This window comes from Mercenaria mercenaria, chromosome 4 (genome assembly GCF_021730395.1).
Source record: "Mercenaria mercenaria strain notata chromosome 4, MADL_Memer_1, whole genome shotgun sequence".
NCBI classification, from domain to species: Eukaryota; Metazoa; Mollusca; class Bivalvia; order Venerida; family Veneridae; genus Mercenaria; species Mercenaria mercenaria.
The window spans coordinates 50,983,409-51,000,246 of NC_069364.1; the positions used below are offsets into that span (position 1 = coordinate 50,983,409).

The 16,838-nt window shown below is 33.6% G+C and overlaps 1 protein-coding gene across 1 annotated transcript in view; it reads left to right on the forward strand.

Moving 5' to 3' along the window:
• Nucleotides 1-10,213, forward strand: part of LOC123551666 (testis-expressed protein 11-like) — a 47,222-nt gene extending 37,009 nt beyond the window's left edge. The window contains exon 17 of the mRNA XM_053542189.1: nt 10,109-10,213. Within this exon, the coding sequence (XP_053398164.1) occupies nt 10,109-10,213 (105 nt within the window). The remainder of the gene's footprint in view (nt 1-10,108) is intronic.
• The last annotated feature ends 6,625 nt before the right edge of the window (nt 10,214-16,838 follow it).

Consider the following 16,838-nt stretch of genomic DNA (forward strand, 5'->3'; position numbering starts at 1 on the left):
ATTTTGTAAAAAAGCAAAAAAGAGTTATGGAACCTGTGCAGTGTAAGTCAGTTTGTCACAGTGAATAAGTGTGTGAAGTTTCAATCCATTCCCACAAGTGGTTACTGAGATACCAGCTTACATACAAAACCTTAACCAAAAATTTCCAAGTCAAAAAAGGGGCATAATTTTGTAAAAAAGCAAAAAGGGTTATGGAACCTGTGCATTGTAAGTCAGTTAGTCACAGTGAATAAGTGTGTGAAGATTCAATCCATTCCACAAGTGATTACTGAGATACCGGCTTACATACAAAACCTTAACCAAAATCGGGACTCGGACGCCGACGCGGACGCCGACGTGGACGCCGACGCATGGGCGAGTCCAATAGCGCATAATTTGAAAAAAAAAGAGTAGAGTTATGGGACTTGCTTAGTGCATGTCAGATCATGACAGTGAACAAGTATGTGAAGTTTCAATCCATTCCCATTAGTAAGTACTGAGATACCAGCTTACATACAAAACCTTAACCAAAAATTTCTAAGTCGAAAAAGGGGCATAATTTTGTAAAAAAAGCAAAATAGAGTTATGGAACCTGTGCAATGTAGGTCAGTTCATCACAGTGAATAAGTGTGTGAAGTTTCAATCCATTCCCACAAGTGGTTACTGAGTTACCAGCTTACATACAAAACCTTAACCAAAAATTTCTAAGTCGAAAAAGGGGCATAATTTTGTAAAAAAGCAAAAAAGAGTTATGGAACCTGTGCAATGTAAGTCAGTTTGTCACAGTAAATAAGTGTGTGAAGTTTCAGTCCATTCCCACAAGTGGTTACTGAGATACCAGCTTACATACAAAACCTTAACCAAAAATTTCTAAGTCGAAAAAGGGGCATAATTTTGTAAAAAAGCAAAATAGAGTTATGGAACCTGTGCAGTGTAAGTCAGTTTGTCACAGTGAATAAGTGTGTGAAGTTTCAATCCATTCCCACAAGTGATTACTGAGATACTAGCTTACATACAAAACCTTAACCAAAATCGGGACGCCGACGTGGATGCTGACGCATGGGCGAGTCCAATAGCTCTACTATTCTATGAATAGTCGAGCTAAAAATGTGCATGACATGTGTCCTGTTAACTCTAGGGGGTTCAAGAGTATGTAATTGAAACAGACTTAACACTTCCTGCTCCCACTTGGGTGATAATATTTGACAGTCTGATACTAATGTAATGTGTATAATAAGTTTTCTTAATACTTTTAACATTTTGGAATAATGCGATAAAGTACTGTGTCAAACCCACAGTGAACAATTAAAAGATTGAATCAATGACCATTTTATTGGAAGTTTATATTTCACTTTACGTGGGCAGGTGTGAATTTGAATTGACTGAATATTAAAGAGGCTGAACCATAAAATTGAAGTTAATATGAGGTATATCAATTTAAAAATAGAGATCATTTATGCCTCATTGATGATATTTTCATGAAATACATGAGAAAACGACTGTAATAATTAACTGGGCTGATGGACATCTTATGAAAAGGGCATACGTTCTAACATTTTACAGTTATAATTATTATAATTTCTATATTATTCAACACCTAATTGCATTAAACTGTTTATACAGATCTTTCCGATTAAATTGTAACTTTAGGAATATATACTACTGATCCTTATTTAAAGAATATAGTCTGAATACTTGCACAATGATAAATTTTGTAAGGATTTTTAAAGGAGGGCATTTCAATATCGAAAATATACTTAAAATCTAAATAAAAGCATTTTTTTCACAAAAAAAAATTATAACAGTAGTACAGTCCTAGTAAACTAAAGCCCCAGAAAATCCCATTTTTAAAAACAGCCCTTTTTACAGAAATCTCATGTTTTTCAAGATATCAATAAATAAAAAAAAGGGCTCTTTCCCCCAAATTGCTAAAGTAAAAAAACGGGCTGAATTTTGATGAATTGTCGGATCTTTTAAAAATCTACTAATTTTTTAAAAGTGACAGTGACTGAATAACATATAAAAATTTATAAGCATTTTGGGACCTATTGCATGGGGCCCCAAACAATACCGCCCCTGTTTAATCAGGGGATTTAAACGACCGATATCCCCCCATTTTTTAAAAAGGGGTTTGTGCCACCAAAAGTTGTGGGGAGGGCCCAAAAAAAATTTTATAATTTAAGGCCAAAAGGGCAATTAGGAATCTGAAAAAAGTGATCCTGCATGTCCCCTTTGCACAGTTATTTTTTCAAATTAGCATGTTAAAAAAAAATGACAAAAAAGAAAGGTAAAAAAAATTCTTTGATTAAAGCTATTGGGTGCTTTTGGCATTTTTTAAAACCTGGTTTTTTTCAAAGTTTTTTTTGTTTGGACGGGCAGGGGATGGGAGGGGGATTCAAAAAATTATTTTTTGGGTTGAGATATTAAAATGAAATTTGGGGCCAAAAAATTACATTAATAAGAGCAAGGTAAGGATATATATTAGGCCTGGGGTTTTTAAAAATTTTAAGGGGTCATTTTTTTTTTGGGGGGGTCAAGTTCAAGGTAAGAAAAAACTAAATTTAAATCTGTTTACTTTGAAACTTTCTTTGGGGGGCATTGGTAAAAGGGAAAGGGGGTTTACTTTTTCCCCCCTTTTTATATGTTTGGCTCTAAAAAGAGTGGGGGGATTATTAAACCCCTTGGTTGGGGGGGCCCCGGTCAGGGGGTTTGCCCCAAAAACCCTGTCCACTCTCTAAAGTAAAAACATTTTTACCCTGATCTTCAAAAAACGGATGAAAAATGTTTGTAGGCATAATCCCTCGTCCAAAGTTCGATAACCAGCCAAATCCCCCCCGGAAACTTTTGGGATTATGGCCCTTGAATTCTCAAAAAAACTGCAAATTTGGGCCTTTCCCCTTTAACAGAAGAAAAAGGCCGGGGCGTCCCTCTTGCTGTGTCTTTTACAGGGGTAATGAGGCGTACATATGTGTACTGAAAATCAAGGGCTTTAAATAGTCCCGCAGGTTACACCCCCACTTTCACCGATATTTGGTTTGTATTTACACTTTTAAATTTGGAAATGGGGCCCCTGCCGCTTTACTACTTGCTGCAACATGTTGGGGGACACATAGTAAACAGGATTTTCGCTGGGGGAAATTTAATTTATGGGGGAAATAGTACGCCCCATGTACGGGCACATACATTTTTAAACTTTGAAATGAGCCTGCGGGGTCTCCCCCTGCGGGTTCGTTCCCCAGGCGGTTGTTTATTGGCCCCAAACCCTTTGCGGCGACAGGCGGTGTACCCCTGCTGCAAAACATGTGTGTACTTTTGTGGCAAAAATGTTTGTGAAAATTTAAAAATTTCCCTTTCCCCCAAACCAACTTTCGTATGCAAATCTGATCTTTTTTGGACAGAAAAAAAACAGAAAAAAAAGATAAGGGACTTTCATCAAAAAGATTTACCCTTCCCAAAAAAGGGTAGTTTGATGTATAAAATAAATTAGTATGTTTTTCTTATCCACTTTTCCAATGAAATAAATCCTTTTTTGTGCATGAAATTTGGTAAAACTTTTGAAAAAAAAATGGCGTAACGGCTCAAGGGGAAAAAACTTCAATGAAACCTAAAAAAAATTTGTTATGTTTTTATGGGCGAGGGTTTTTCCTAGTATGTATTTATTTTATTAAAAATTTTCGGGAAGAAAACAATCCTTTAGGGCTGGGGAAAAATTTGGCTTTTAAATTAAGGGGTTTATTTTCCCCCAAACTTTTTTTAAACCGTCCTTTTTTAAAAGGTTTTTGCACAAAAAAACCCACAAAAAATTTCGGGAAACCGGTTCTGGAAAAAATTTAAACGGAAGGTAGGGCCCCAAATCCGAGGGAAAAAAGATTTTTTAAATTTGGGGGGAAGCCTTAATGGAAGGTTTAACTTTAAAGGAAAGGGCATTAAAAGCCTTTTTTTAAAAAACATAAATTAAAAGGAGGGTGTTTTGCTTAAAGGAAGGAAAATTCAAAAATAAAGGGGGGGAAGGAAAGGGCAAAAATTAAATTTCCTTCTCTTCGGGCGCCTGTTGGAAGGCCCCATTAAAATTTTGGTAATTTTATTGTTTTAAAACGTATTACAAAAAATTGTTTTAAATTGCAAGGGGAAGGGGGTTTTCAAATTAAAAAGGCCCTTTCTTTAAAATACAAAGGTTTAGGTTTTAAGGTTTCCAAGGAAAAAAATTAATTGAAAAAATGAAGGGGGTTTTTTTAAAATAAAAACTTTTTCCCAGGGCCTTTTACCTTAAAAAAATTTTTCAAAATTTAAATTTTAAAAAAAACCAAAACAAGAAATTGAAAAAAAAAAATTTCCCCTCCCCCCGGTATATGAATTTTATTCAGACTTTAACTTATAAAAAAAAAAAAAAAATAAAATGCCAAAAGAAATTGTAAAAGGGTCTTTCCCCGTATATAAAGTGAAATGCAAAAAATTAAAAGGGACTCGGGTGTACGGGGCAGGGGTATTTTTTTTTTCAAGTCCCTCCGGGTTTAATGCAGTGTACCCCTTTAAATTTTTTCGAGTTTGTGCTGCGACTTGAAGTTTTACTAGTGATCTCCTGCGTAATGCTGTGTTATTTCGCCCGAAATAGTACGCGGCATCCCGGGGTGATGTAAAAGTATTTTCCTTTCTGGCGTATACTGTTTTCGGGTTTTACCAGCAAATACCAGATGTCCCCCACAGGGGGCTTGCTTCTGTAAGGGTTGTCTACTCTTTAAGTCGAACATTTTTTACCGTTTCTTCCCCCAAAACTGGGGAACAATGTTTGTGGGAAAATTTTATCTAGGCCAAGTTGGAAACCCAGCCAAATGCCCCAGGCACTTTTGGATTATCCCCCTTGAATTGGGCCAATTTCAATGACAGGCATATTTTGTGACAGTCTGGCACTCTTTAATAAAAATTTTGGAAGGCAGCTTTTGGGGTTTTAAATCCCAGCCGGGCCCTTTTTTTTTTTTTTAAATTTTTTTTGGGCTTTTTTACTTTGTTTTTTTTTTTTCTTTTTTCTACAGGTTTAGGGTTTTTAAGGTCATTTGTTTTAGGGATTATTGTATTTAAAACCCTTTTTTTTATATAGAAATGTTCCCAAAGAAATTGAAATTTTTACTGCAGCATGTGGGGCCCCCCGGGAAAAAAATATGTAAATTTAGAAAGGACGGCCCAATGTTAGGGAAAGGGAGACCCATTGGGGTTTGTGGGGGTTTCCCTTGCTCCCAAGCAAGCTTTTGGGTATTTAACCAGTGTAGTAAAAAAAAATTATTGGGGGTTCAGGGCAAAAAGGGGCCTATCTAAAATTTTAATTATTATATTTTAGTTTATGCCTTATTGCGTTAAACCCCTCTTTATATGGATGGTATTTGCAGTTAGTTCTTTTTTTTCTTTTGAGTGCAGGTATGAAAAAACCCAACGACAATCCCCGTTAAAAAATCTTTTTGTGAAAAATTTCATGAAACAAAATTGCACCCTTTTTTTAAACCTGAAATTTATTTTTTTTCCCAATTCCCTGCAAAAGTTAACATTTTGACCCAAATTGTGAAAGAAAGGTTTATAAAACCAAAACTTTTCAATGTATAGCCCAGACAAGACAGGGGGGCGCATGTGTAGCGTTAAAAACCACCTAAAAATACAAGCAGGTTTATTGAGCGGGGTATACAGCATTTAAGGTGCTATCAGGCTAAAACTTACAGCTGCTGACCAGTTACAAACCCAAAAAGGTAACGGTCTTCAGTAATTCCCGGGATAATGTTTTTTAATTTTAAAGGTCTTCTTTAAAAATTTTTATCTATTTTTTGTGGGGCTTGTATTATTAGCAGAAAAAAATCAAGGTTGATTTTTTCCCACAAAATTTTTTCATTTCTTTTTGGAAATATGCAAACTGGCTGAACCTTTATGTGATTTTTTTAATCCATTTAAAAAATTAACCCCTTTTCCTATGGGTTAATAATGGGCTTTTTTGCAACTTTTGATTGATATTTCCCGTAAGGATTTTAAACAACGTACACTAGTCCCATGTTTACTTTTTTTTGGAATCAAAATTTGAAAATTTTTTGTATTGTTTTTTTTCGGGTATTTTTAAAATGCCATTTTTAAAAAAAAATTGAAAAAACCCTTTAAAAATTTTAGGGCATTTTTTCCCTTGTTTTTCTAAATATCCCCTATGTTTAATGGACAGCCCTCTGGAGATTATTGGATGTATATTTGAATCTTAAGTTTTCTTTTTTTTTTTACTCGATAATCAAAGGGGTGACTTAAAAAGGAAAAAATTTTTAAACCCCATAATGAAAAAAATTGTATGAAATTTAAAATCAGTGTGAAAAATATTAAATTTTTGGTTACTATTTGTTTCAGAAATGAAGCTTTCAAAATTTCTTTACCTACATAAAAAAACAGGTATTGTTATGCTCCTTGGAATTATCACATTGTTTCTGAAATTCATACGGTCTTTGGCACAGCTTTATTTCTTAAAAATTTGTTATTCAAAAAAATTTCTATTTGGGACTATGCTCATTAATCATTTTTTATGATAACCCATTTACATCTTCCGGGGCACTTCAGGTACTGATAGTGGGGGAAAAAAAGTAAGGGAACTTTTTGGGTTTGGGAAATTTGTGTTTTTTAAACAAGTTATTATTTTTAAGGGTTTAAAAAAAAAACTGCTAAAGTTTCAGGAGGGAAGGGAAAGGCCCCTGGAATCATTTGGGTTCGAATGAGGCCAATTGGCTCATGAAAATAGGAAAATACCTTCATTTCCTTCCCTGCTGAAATTTTTATATTTTAGTCGTTTTTTTCAAATTTGGTTCATTTGGTTTTTCTTTTATTTTGGGAATTTTATTAAAATTTGTCACTTTTTGGTGAGAAGCATCTCCTGTACTTATAATGTTTCAATTTATTTCTTTTTTTATTTCTCCCACCCACAGTGGTTAGGGGAGACATATTGTTTTCTCCGGTCTGTGTGTGGTGTGTGTGTGTGTGTTGTCAAAAAAAGCTTGTCGACTTTAAGTCAAAAATTTCTAAACCCGACTTCCCCAAAATTAAACCCAAAATATGTCTGACCAAAAAAAAAAACCCCTTGGGCCCAAAGTTGGATAACTAGAAATCTCCCCTAGGCACTTCGGAATTAGGGCCCTTTAAATTTAAACCAAAAAAAATCCTCCCAAGAAAGGCGGCCAAGAAAACCTTTATTTTTTTTTAGATGTTTTGGCAGTTGTGGGGAATTCCCCTTTTTCTAAAAAGGCATCTCTAGTTTTTATTTTGTTTAAAATTTCAAAGGGGAATACTTTAAACCCTTAAACCCTTTGTATTTAATTTTCACCCTTGGGAAATTTGGGGTTTACGTATGAAGATGAACCTTTACGATAAAGGGAAATTTGGATACCCTTTTTTCCCCCGGGTATGTTTATTTTATTCAACAAAAAACCCGGGAAAATTTTTTGGGAAAGTATAAAAAATTTTTTTTAATTGAAAACTCTATTGGGCAAAATTTTCCCTTTGTTACAGTTAGGAATGAAATTGGGAACTTTGTAAATTTCAGTGCTGTCCACTGTTAAGAACCATTTTAAAAATTTTTTTGTGTAGACGTTTGCTGAAAAAGTTACACAGAGGGTAAAGGAAATTAAAACATGATGTTTCCCCCAAAACAGGTATGCTGTATTTTTCCCATTTACTGCCCACTAAAGCCAGGATGTTTAGTTGCCAGTCCAGACAGATGACCTGTGTGTTAATGTCAGCTGCTGCCTGTTTACAAGTGGCTAGAAATACTAATGAAGAAGATACAAGGGTAATATTTTATTCTGTTATACTGTAAAATTAAACAGAGGCCGAATATCTAAATATAACAGTCCTGCTGTTTAAGAACAAGGTTCATTGAACAACCCTTGGCTTTTGGCCCAAAGGGCCCGGTGACACTTTGATCTTATTTTAAACAAAAATAAAATTTGGTTTTTGTTTAAAAATAAAGCCCTTAATGCCATTGATATTTCTGTTGTTTTTTAAGTTCCCCCCCCATATTTTTTTTAAGGACACAAAAATCCCTGAAAAATTTTCAGTTAGGGGCCTTACATGAAACTGTAAGTTTTAAATATTTATTGTCCCCCGGAAACAAAAAGTTGTAAGGGGGGGGTATACGGGTTTTGGGTTGTCTGTCTGTCCGTTGTCCTTTAGACGAAATTTGGGGGCCCCATTTTCCTTACCCCTTGACAGAATTTAATAAAATTCAACAAGTGATCAGTAAAAAACGTGGGTTGTGCAGGGGATGTTGGGTTCTTTGGGAAAAATTGAAAGGATTTTGGGGAACTTTGTTTTTTTTTAACATACTATTACATAACCAACAATCTTGTGCGTTTCCTATTCCCCTTGACACAATTTAATAAAAATTCAAAAAGGGGATAAAGTAAAAAACCCCATTTGGGGGGTTTTCCCCTTTTGGGGATGTTGGTTTTTTTTCAGAAAAATTTCCAAAAAGTTGGGGGGATTTTGTTTCTTGGTTTAAAAAATACAATATTTTCCCAAAAAGGTTTTAAAAAATATTGGCAATTTTTTTCTGCCTAATTCTAAACCAAAAAAATTTTGGCAAAAAATTTAAAAATTTGGAACCTAAAATTTAAAAGTGTTTTAGTTAAAAAAAACCCAGTTAAAGGGGGTTTTTTAACTTTCTTAAAATTTCTAGTTTGGGCTTTTGGTTTTATTAAATTTTAATTCCAAAAATTTTAAAAAATTTAAAAACCTTGCTTTTAAAAAAAAATTTTAAAATGGCCACTTTCTTGGTTTTGGTTTTAAAGGGAAAATGTTTAAATTTTTAAGAACTTTATTTTTGACATTTTTCCCATCGAATTTATCGCGAAATTTCTTTTTTTTTTTACCATTAAAAAATTTTTTTTAAAAAATTTTTCTTTGCAAAAATTTCCCCAGTATAGTAAGTGGGAAAAACTTGAAAAATATTACTAGCATTTTTAATTGTTTCCAGTTAACCTCAATTCTTACATACTTGTAATACAATATAAAAGGGCAAAAGGAAAAAATATTTTATTGTAGAGTCTGCCCTTGGGGAGACGGTTGTACAAATTTACTCAAACGTTTTTGGGGCAAAAATTTTAAACCTGAAAGTTTCCGGGTGTTGAGAATTTTCCCGGGGGAAAAAAGTTTCTTCCCTTGTCTGGTCCTGACCCAAAAAACATTTAAAAACTTTTGGGGGTTTAAATTTTCCTTACCCGGGCCATTTTTACAGGGTACCAGCTGTGTAAATTTTACTTACATGACCCCAAGGGGTATAATTTTTGGCTCCCCCCAAACCCAGTGGTTGGGGAGACATATTGATTTACCCCTCCCTGTGTCTGTCACAAAGTTGCCCGCAAAAAGTCAAAACTTTTCCCTACCCCTTTTCCCCAAAACGGAACAAAATGGGTTTCCCATAATTGTTGGCCAATTTCGAAAAAACTAGCCAAATCGGCCCAGGCTTTTCGGAATTAGGGCCCCTTAAATTTCCCAAAAAAAACGGTAAATTTTCTTTCACATTTTTGACCCCAAAAGGACGCCTATAATATTTTAAGGTTTGGATAGGGGCCTTTTGGGGTCAAAAAAACGCCCCTGGGCATGTGCCCCTTTTGGAAACGTATATTAAAAACTGACTTTTTGTTTAGATGATTTGGCGTTTTGGGAGACATGTGCTTTTCTCAAAAGCGCCTCTAGTTTATGTAAAAATTGACCCTCAGACAAATCAGAATATTTTGTGTCTAGATTATCATTATCAGTGGTATCAAATACCTAGACTGCCTTTTTAAAAGGGAAAGGTTTTTTTTCAAAAAAATTTTTTTAAAAAATTTAAAAACTGTACAAAGTTATTTTAAATTTGAACACTTTTTAAAGGGAAAATTTGTAGATTGTAGCCAATTTTAAGACCTGGGCTGTTGGTTTGGCCAAAAAAAGATTGTTTTGATCTCTTATCTGTGATTAATATTTAGAATTTGACAAAAGGCATTGTATCAAATGTCATTTGTTGAACAACTCTGTTCTGTGCAAGGATTTTAGATGTCTGGTACTAGTGATCTAATGCCTACATTACACTCTGAATTAAAAAAACCAAAAAAAATCTTTATTTTTTTATTTGTATTTACAGCCAAATTTCAAGGAAACCCCCTGCCCCCAACAAGGTTTGGGTAAAAGCATTTTAAGGGTGGCCATCAGGAAAAAATTTAAAGCAGCTCCTGATATACCCAAATGAGGGACACTTGGGAAATACAATTTTTTTTTTGATGGCAAAACCCTTCCCAAAAGAAACCCCATAGGCCCTTTTACTTTTTTTTTAAAACTGTTGGGAGAATTAAAAAAGATGGTTTGGGTAATGGGGTGAGACATGATCCTGTGATAAATAAGCAGATTTGAACCCCTTTTTTAAATAAAAAAAAAAAAATGTTTGTTATTTTTAAAAAACAATGGGAAAAGTTTTTTTTTTTTGTTTTAGGGGGTAACTTTTTTAAAATTTTAAAATTAATACCCCAAAGAAAATCAGTCTTGAGGGTACCCAAATTTATAATTGTATTTTATCATAAAATTTTAATTTTAAAAAAGGTATTCCCGATAGTTTCCATTAAACAGGTTCACAATTCATTTATACTGTTTTACTTGGTGTATATTTCAGCAAGTTATTCCATAGCTTGATCCAGTTGTGTTTGAGTGGTGGGTCAGCCAGGGGTATTCGGGAAAAAAAGATGCAGGAAATATCCCTGGAAATATTTGATTATCAGGCATACAACAAAGGGATCCTGAACCTACATAATAGATTTTTAAAAGGTAAGTTTAATTGTGAGGGTATAAAAATTTTAAATTAAAAATTTGTAATTTGAAATGTTGGGTCGTTTTTATCATTTTAAAGTACAAAACCCCCAGTGCTGAGTTTTTAGTGGAAATTGAAGTTATTAACTTATATAAAATAATTTTATAATTTTTTTACTTTTAAAAAATTCATTTAAAAAAGCATAAAATTTTTTTAAAAAAAAATTTAGGGAGGGGGTAAATTTTTGGTCTTGTGCCCGGGGTGTAGAATGTCCATGCATTTGTGAAAAATCTTCAGTTTTTTGGAAAAAATTTTGTGGGCTGGGTTTATTTTTTTCGCATAGGGGAAAAATGATCCAAAAATACAGGGGAGAGGTTGATTTTTGTTAGACCGTAATTTTTTTCCAGAGGGTTTTGGGCCCCCCCTTTTATTTTTAAAAAGTTTGAGTCCCTTTACTGGTTTAAAAAATGGGAGATTGGAATTCATTTTTTTGGTACACGGAAAATTTATTATGAAATAAGGCCCGTTTGATTTTTGGGGAACCCGCCACCATTTTTCTCCCCCCCCAATTTTTGGTTTCTTTAAATTTGGGGGGTTTTAAAATTTTTAAAAGGGCTATCCGTTTTAAACTTTTTAAGGGAAAAAATGGATTTTAATTTTTTTTCATTTCACAGGCATTTGATTTGAAATTGAACCAAGTTTTTTTTTTTACAATCCGCTTTTTGTTTTAGGTGGAGTTGGGGGCCCCCTTTTTAATTTATAAATTTTGGTTTTTGTACCCGTAAATCTTGAAAAAAGAAATTTATTTAAAAAAATTTTTCCTGTACACAGTCATGTGATTCTAAAAAAATTTTTCATTTTACAGAATGTTTACAGCAAATTTAAATTTGAAGTGGTTTTTCCCGGGAAAATTAAATTTTTTGATTGTCGAAAGGTAAAAGTTTAGTTTTTAAAAAATTTTTCTCCTATTCTTCCCAAAACTTTTTTTTTTTTCATTAAAACTCTGGTTAAAAGGGTTTTTTCAAGAAAAAAGAAATTAATGATCTTTTTATTTTTTTTTTTAAAAAAAGAGCAAAATATTTTTGTCGCCTTTTTTTTTTTAAACCCCCCCCCCCCGTGATCTGAATTTTTAAACCCCAAAAAATTGAAGAAAAATTGTACTAGAGATTTTTTGCCCAAAAAAAAATTTAAAAGGGAATAAACTGCATTCTTTTATTAAAAGTCATTAGGGGGGGTTATCCAAAAGATTTGGGGATTTTTTGGTTGATGGGCGAAGGTTGGGGGGGGGGGGGAAAATGTGGAAAAAATTTATTCAGGTCCCCGTCTTGGTTCCCCCCCCCCCACAACCCCCCAAGTTTGATACATTGTGATGAATGATAACAAGTTTCTGGTGATAGAAGTTTTCATCTGTTTCCTGGTTGTTAGAAATAAAATAAAAAGATCCTTTAAAATGTTCGCCGTTTTGTTCAGCCAAAAAATAGATCATTGAATTTTTTTTTAAAAAAAGGGTGACTAAAATTTCCAGGGTAACCCAAAATTTCGGTCGTCCCAAATTTCAAAAATTATTTTTGGAAATATTTTGTTGCCATGATTTGAAAACTTTTTTAAATGCTGATTTTTCACCGCCCAAAATCTTTACAGCTTGCAAAATGTAGAAGCAGAGAAGTGGGTGGGATGAGATGAGACTATGAAAATCTCCCCCCATTTTTTAAAAAACTACCGGGGTATTTTGTATTTCATGCATGCGATTTTTTTGTAATACATTTAAGAGAGCATTTGTGCCCCCAAAGGGAAAAAAAAAAAATTGTGGAAAAAATAAATCTATTTCTTATGCAAAATATTTTAAAAAAGTACAAAAAAAGGTCCGAAAATTGATTTTCATATTAAATTTTCCCAAATTGCTTTTCAAGAAAAATTTTTTTTATTTTTTCTGAGCCTGCGGTTCCGTGTTGTTTTCTTTAGTTGGTCTGTCTTCCATTCAAATTTTTAATTTTGTAAGCGAAGATTGGGTTTAAAAATTTAATTATTTATGGAATATTTTGGCCCAAAGTAAGAGAAAAAAAGGGGGGAAAAAAGGGCCCGGGTCAAAAAAAGGTTACAGGCAAATCAAAAAACCTTTTTAAGAAATTTTTTACAAACTTAAAGAATTTGGGCAGGGTTTTTAAAATTTATAAAATTTAATTAAAATTTGGGGGATTGGGGAAAAAATGGTTGGGAAAACAAAGAAAAATTGTGTATCGATTAAAGGGGGTATTTTTTTTCCAAATTAATTTTTGAAATTTTGGTCAGAAGCCCTTTGGGAAACAAAAAAGGGGGACAAATGGCTTTTCCCGGGTTTTTTTAAAAAAAGGGGACTAGGGTTAAAAAAAGCACCTTTTTATGGTTAGAGGTATTTTAATTCCTTCTTATGAAAATTTCAGAATGGGAAACCTTTTTAAAATTTGGGAAATTTTAAAAATTTTTCGGGAAAAATGGGTTTTCAAAAAAACCTTTTGCATAAATGTTAAATTTTCAAATTTTTTTATGTTGGATAAAATTTTATGAAAATTGGATTTGAAAAGGGGTTTTGGGGTTTTGGGTTGGGTTTAAAAAAAATTTGTGTTGCGTTAAACTGGTTTTTTTTTTTACTTTGAAGGGAAATATAAATTTTTGGTCTTCTTCGAAAAATTTTCGGGTTAGGGGCCCTTTATCCTAAAAAATTTGTATTTATAACTGTATTTTTTAAAAATTAAGGCTTCTTTGATTTTCAAAAATTTCCCGATGTTTGCCAAAGGAAAAAATTAAATTTTTTGGGGGTTTAAAAATAGGGCCCAAAAAATTTTAAAGAAAATTTGGTTTCAACGAATTTTTACTTTTTTCTAAATTCAGGTTTTTGTTGGGATTTTAAAAAGGGTCATATGGGGAAAAAAAATCCTTACCAAAAAAAGGAAAAAAAAAACAAGGGGATCAAAAAATTTAATTTTTAAAAAATTTTATTTGAAATTTTTCAGATTTTCCTTTTCTAGGGAGGGAAAATTTTTTGGAGGGCCAAAAAAGGGATAGGGAAAAAAGAAAAACATCCTTTTTTTAAATTTTTTAAATTGGGGGGAGACCAAAAAGATGTTTTTATTATTGATCAGAAACCAATTGGTTTTAAAACAAAAAAAAAACCCCTTTTTTATTAAAAAAGGGGTTTTAAAATTACCCTTAAATTTGGGCCCACTTTATCCTTTTTAAAAAAAAGGTTTGAATTTGAACGTGGGGACCCTAAGGGGTTGGCCTTTAAAAAGGTTTTGCAAAGGAAAATTTTTTGGCCAACTTTAAAAAAGGGGTTTTGGCCAGGTGAAATACTGTTTCCCCAATTTTTTCTTTTGGAATTTTTTTAGGTTTTACGACCTTTTTAACTTTCCCTCCGAAACTTTTTAAACGGAATTATTTGTTTTTGTTGGGTTCCTTTTTATAAACTTAAATTGAGATCCCACAAACAGGGGGAAAAATTTAAAAAAGGGGAGAAAAATTTTTCCAAAAAAGAATGGGGGGGGAAACCCTCTTTTAAAAAAAGGGGTTTCCCCTTCCCCCTTCCCAAACCCCAAAATAAAAACGGTCAATTTTAAAACCCCCCCCCCCAAAAATCTTTTTTGTGGCCAAAAAGGTAAAATTTTCCGGGTTTCTTTGTAAATGGGGCATTTCCGTTTAAAAAGGATCCGGTTGAAAAAAAAAGGTAAAAAAGGGGTTTTTTTTTTCCAAAACTGGGTTTAAAAACCCCCAAAAAAATGATAAAAGGGGGGTACTTTTCTTTTCTTTCTTTAAAAAGAAAATGGGCCAACCTTTTTAAAATTTTGGGGTTAAACAAAAACGAACATTTTTAATTTAAGTTTTAAAAATTTCCTTTTTTTATTTGAAATTTTTGGTTTTGGAATTTTTTTTGGGAAATAAAAAAATTTTTTCACCTAAATTGGCTTTTCCCTTTTTGAATTTTTGAAAATAAAGGTCCAAAATTTCCCAAAAAAGTCAGCTGTGGAAAGTCCTTTATACCCAGCAAAAAAAAAAAGGATTTTCAAATCCCCCCAATTAAGGGTTTGAAATTGGAAAATTTTAAACAAATAATTTAAAATTTCCCAAAAATTTAACCGTTCCCGGGGGAAATTTCTTAATGCCCGGCTTGTATATTTTCCTTGGGTGGCTTGTAAAATTTAAAAAAATTCTACAAAAAAGGGTGGAAAGCCCAGTTTTTTAACAAAAACGTTAAATTTTAAAATTTTTCTAGAAAAAAAATTTTTCCCCCCAAAAAGGAAATTTTTTTTTGTGAATTTTTTTTAAAAAAATCACCACAGTTTACCCTTTTGGAAAAAATTTTGTTAACAGCCAAAAATTTTAAAAAAATAAAAAAATACCAATTCCCTTGGGGCATGTTTTTTAAAAATTCAAAACCCGAAAAATCTTTGGAAAAAAGGGGTTTTACCAAAAAGGGCCGTTTGGGGTTTTTAAATTTTTTTAAAATTGGGCCAAAAGGGTTTGACCCTTGAAATTTTTAAAAATTCACAAAAATTTATAAGGAAAATTTAGGGTAACCGGACCATTTCCCCTCTTGGGAGAAAAGTTTTTTGGCAAATTAAAATCATTTGAACAATCTTGGTAGAGAGTCGCACAAGGAATATGTGCGTGAAATTATTTTAAAATCGAGCCAGCTGTTTCACACAACAAGATTTTAAGTTTCCGATATATACATGTGGGAAAAATTGACCACGTCCCCTAGCAACCATGTTTTTTGACGAATTGGGATAATTTGAACAATCTTGGTAGAGGGTTACATAAGGACCATTTGTATGAAATCATTTCAAAATCGGCTGTTTAGATGTTTAACCAAACGACATCGTTTGAAAAACTTTGGAAGAGGACCACTTGAGGAACAGGCCAAGTTTCATCAACTTCCACCATATGGTTTCAGAGATGTTTTTTAATCCCCTGCCCCTTAAAGGGTTTTCATGAAACTTGGGTCAAATGATCACCTCAACATGACAATGTGCAGAATTCATGTGTCAGCCATGTCGGGGTCAAGGTCATATCTCGTGGTCAAAGGTTTGAGCCTTCCATTTTGTGTCCGCTCTGTATCTCCTAAACCACTTGAAGGATTTTCATGAAACTTGGGTTAAATAATCACCTCGTCAAGCCGATGTGCAGAAATTATGAGTCAGCCATGTCGTCTTAAGGTCAAGGTCACAACTCCAGCTCAAATGTTTGAGCTCTCTATCTCCTAAACCCCTTGAAGGATTTTCATGAAACTTGGTCAAATGATCACCTTATTAAAATGATGTGCATGTTGGCTCAAGGTCAAGGTCACAAATCAAGGTCAAAGGTTTGAGCCTTCACTTGTCTCCTAAACCCCTTGAAGGATTTTCAAATTCATTGATGTCGTCATACATGGACTATAAAATATACTTGACAATGTCAATGCTTCCACCTAATACCATCAACCCTTTCACTATCCATAAAAGCAGTGGGGGATATAGCTGTCTTTCAGACTGCCTTGTTAAAGGAAAGTGTGGACAGATGGATGGATGCCGGACAGTAAGTGATCACAATAGCTCACCCCGAGCACTTTTTGCTCCGGGTGAGCTAAAAAGTGAACTGAACCTCTTACTTCTCCACCAAACACTACTAACAACCTTGTGTATAAGGGTCCAGAGTGATTTACCTCTGGCACATCTAAAACACTTTTCTTTTTTTGCACTTGCCTCTTCAACTAAAATTCAGCAGCTGACATCAATCTTGAGAAGTCACCTATTTGGGTAAATGTTGAGAATTTAAACTCTCGGCTGTAAAAATGTACCTGTCACAGGGTGAAAAAAATGTGCAGCCAGACCAGGACGCGAAGCCGGGGCCTTGGAATACTGTTCCGATGCTCTACCGACTGAGCTACCCGGCTGCCTACACACTTTCTCCCCGTTTTAATATTCAAGTTCTACACTGTGACACATTTCCCCACCATTTTGAAATTCGCCCTAATTTCAGGGGGTACTTTATATATAAGCATTTACAGGTGTTGGAGACTAACCAGTGTAATGCCGTCACGGTCCCACTTTGGGCGCCAAAT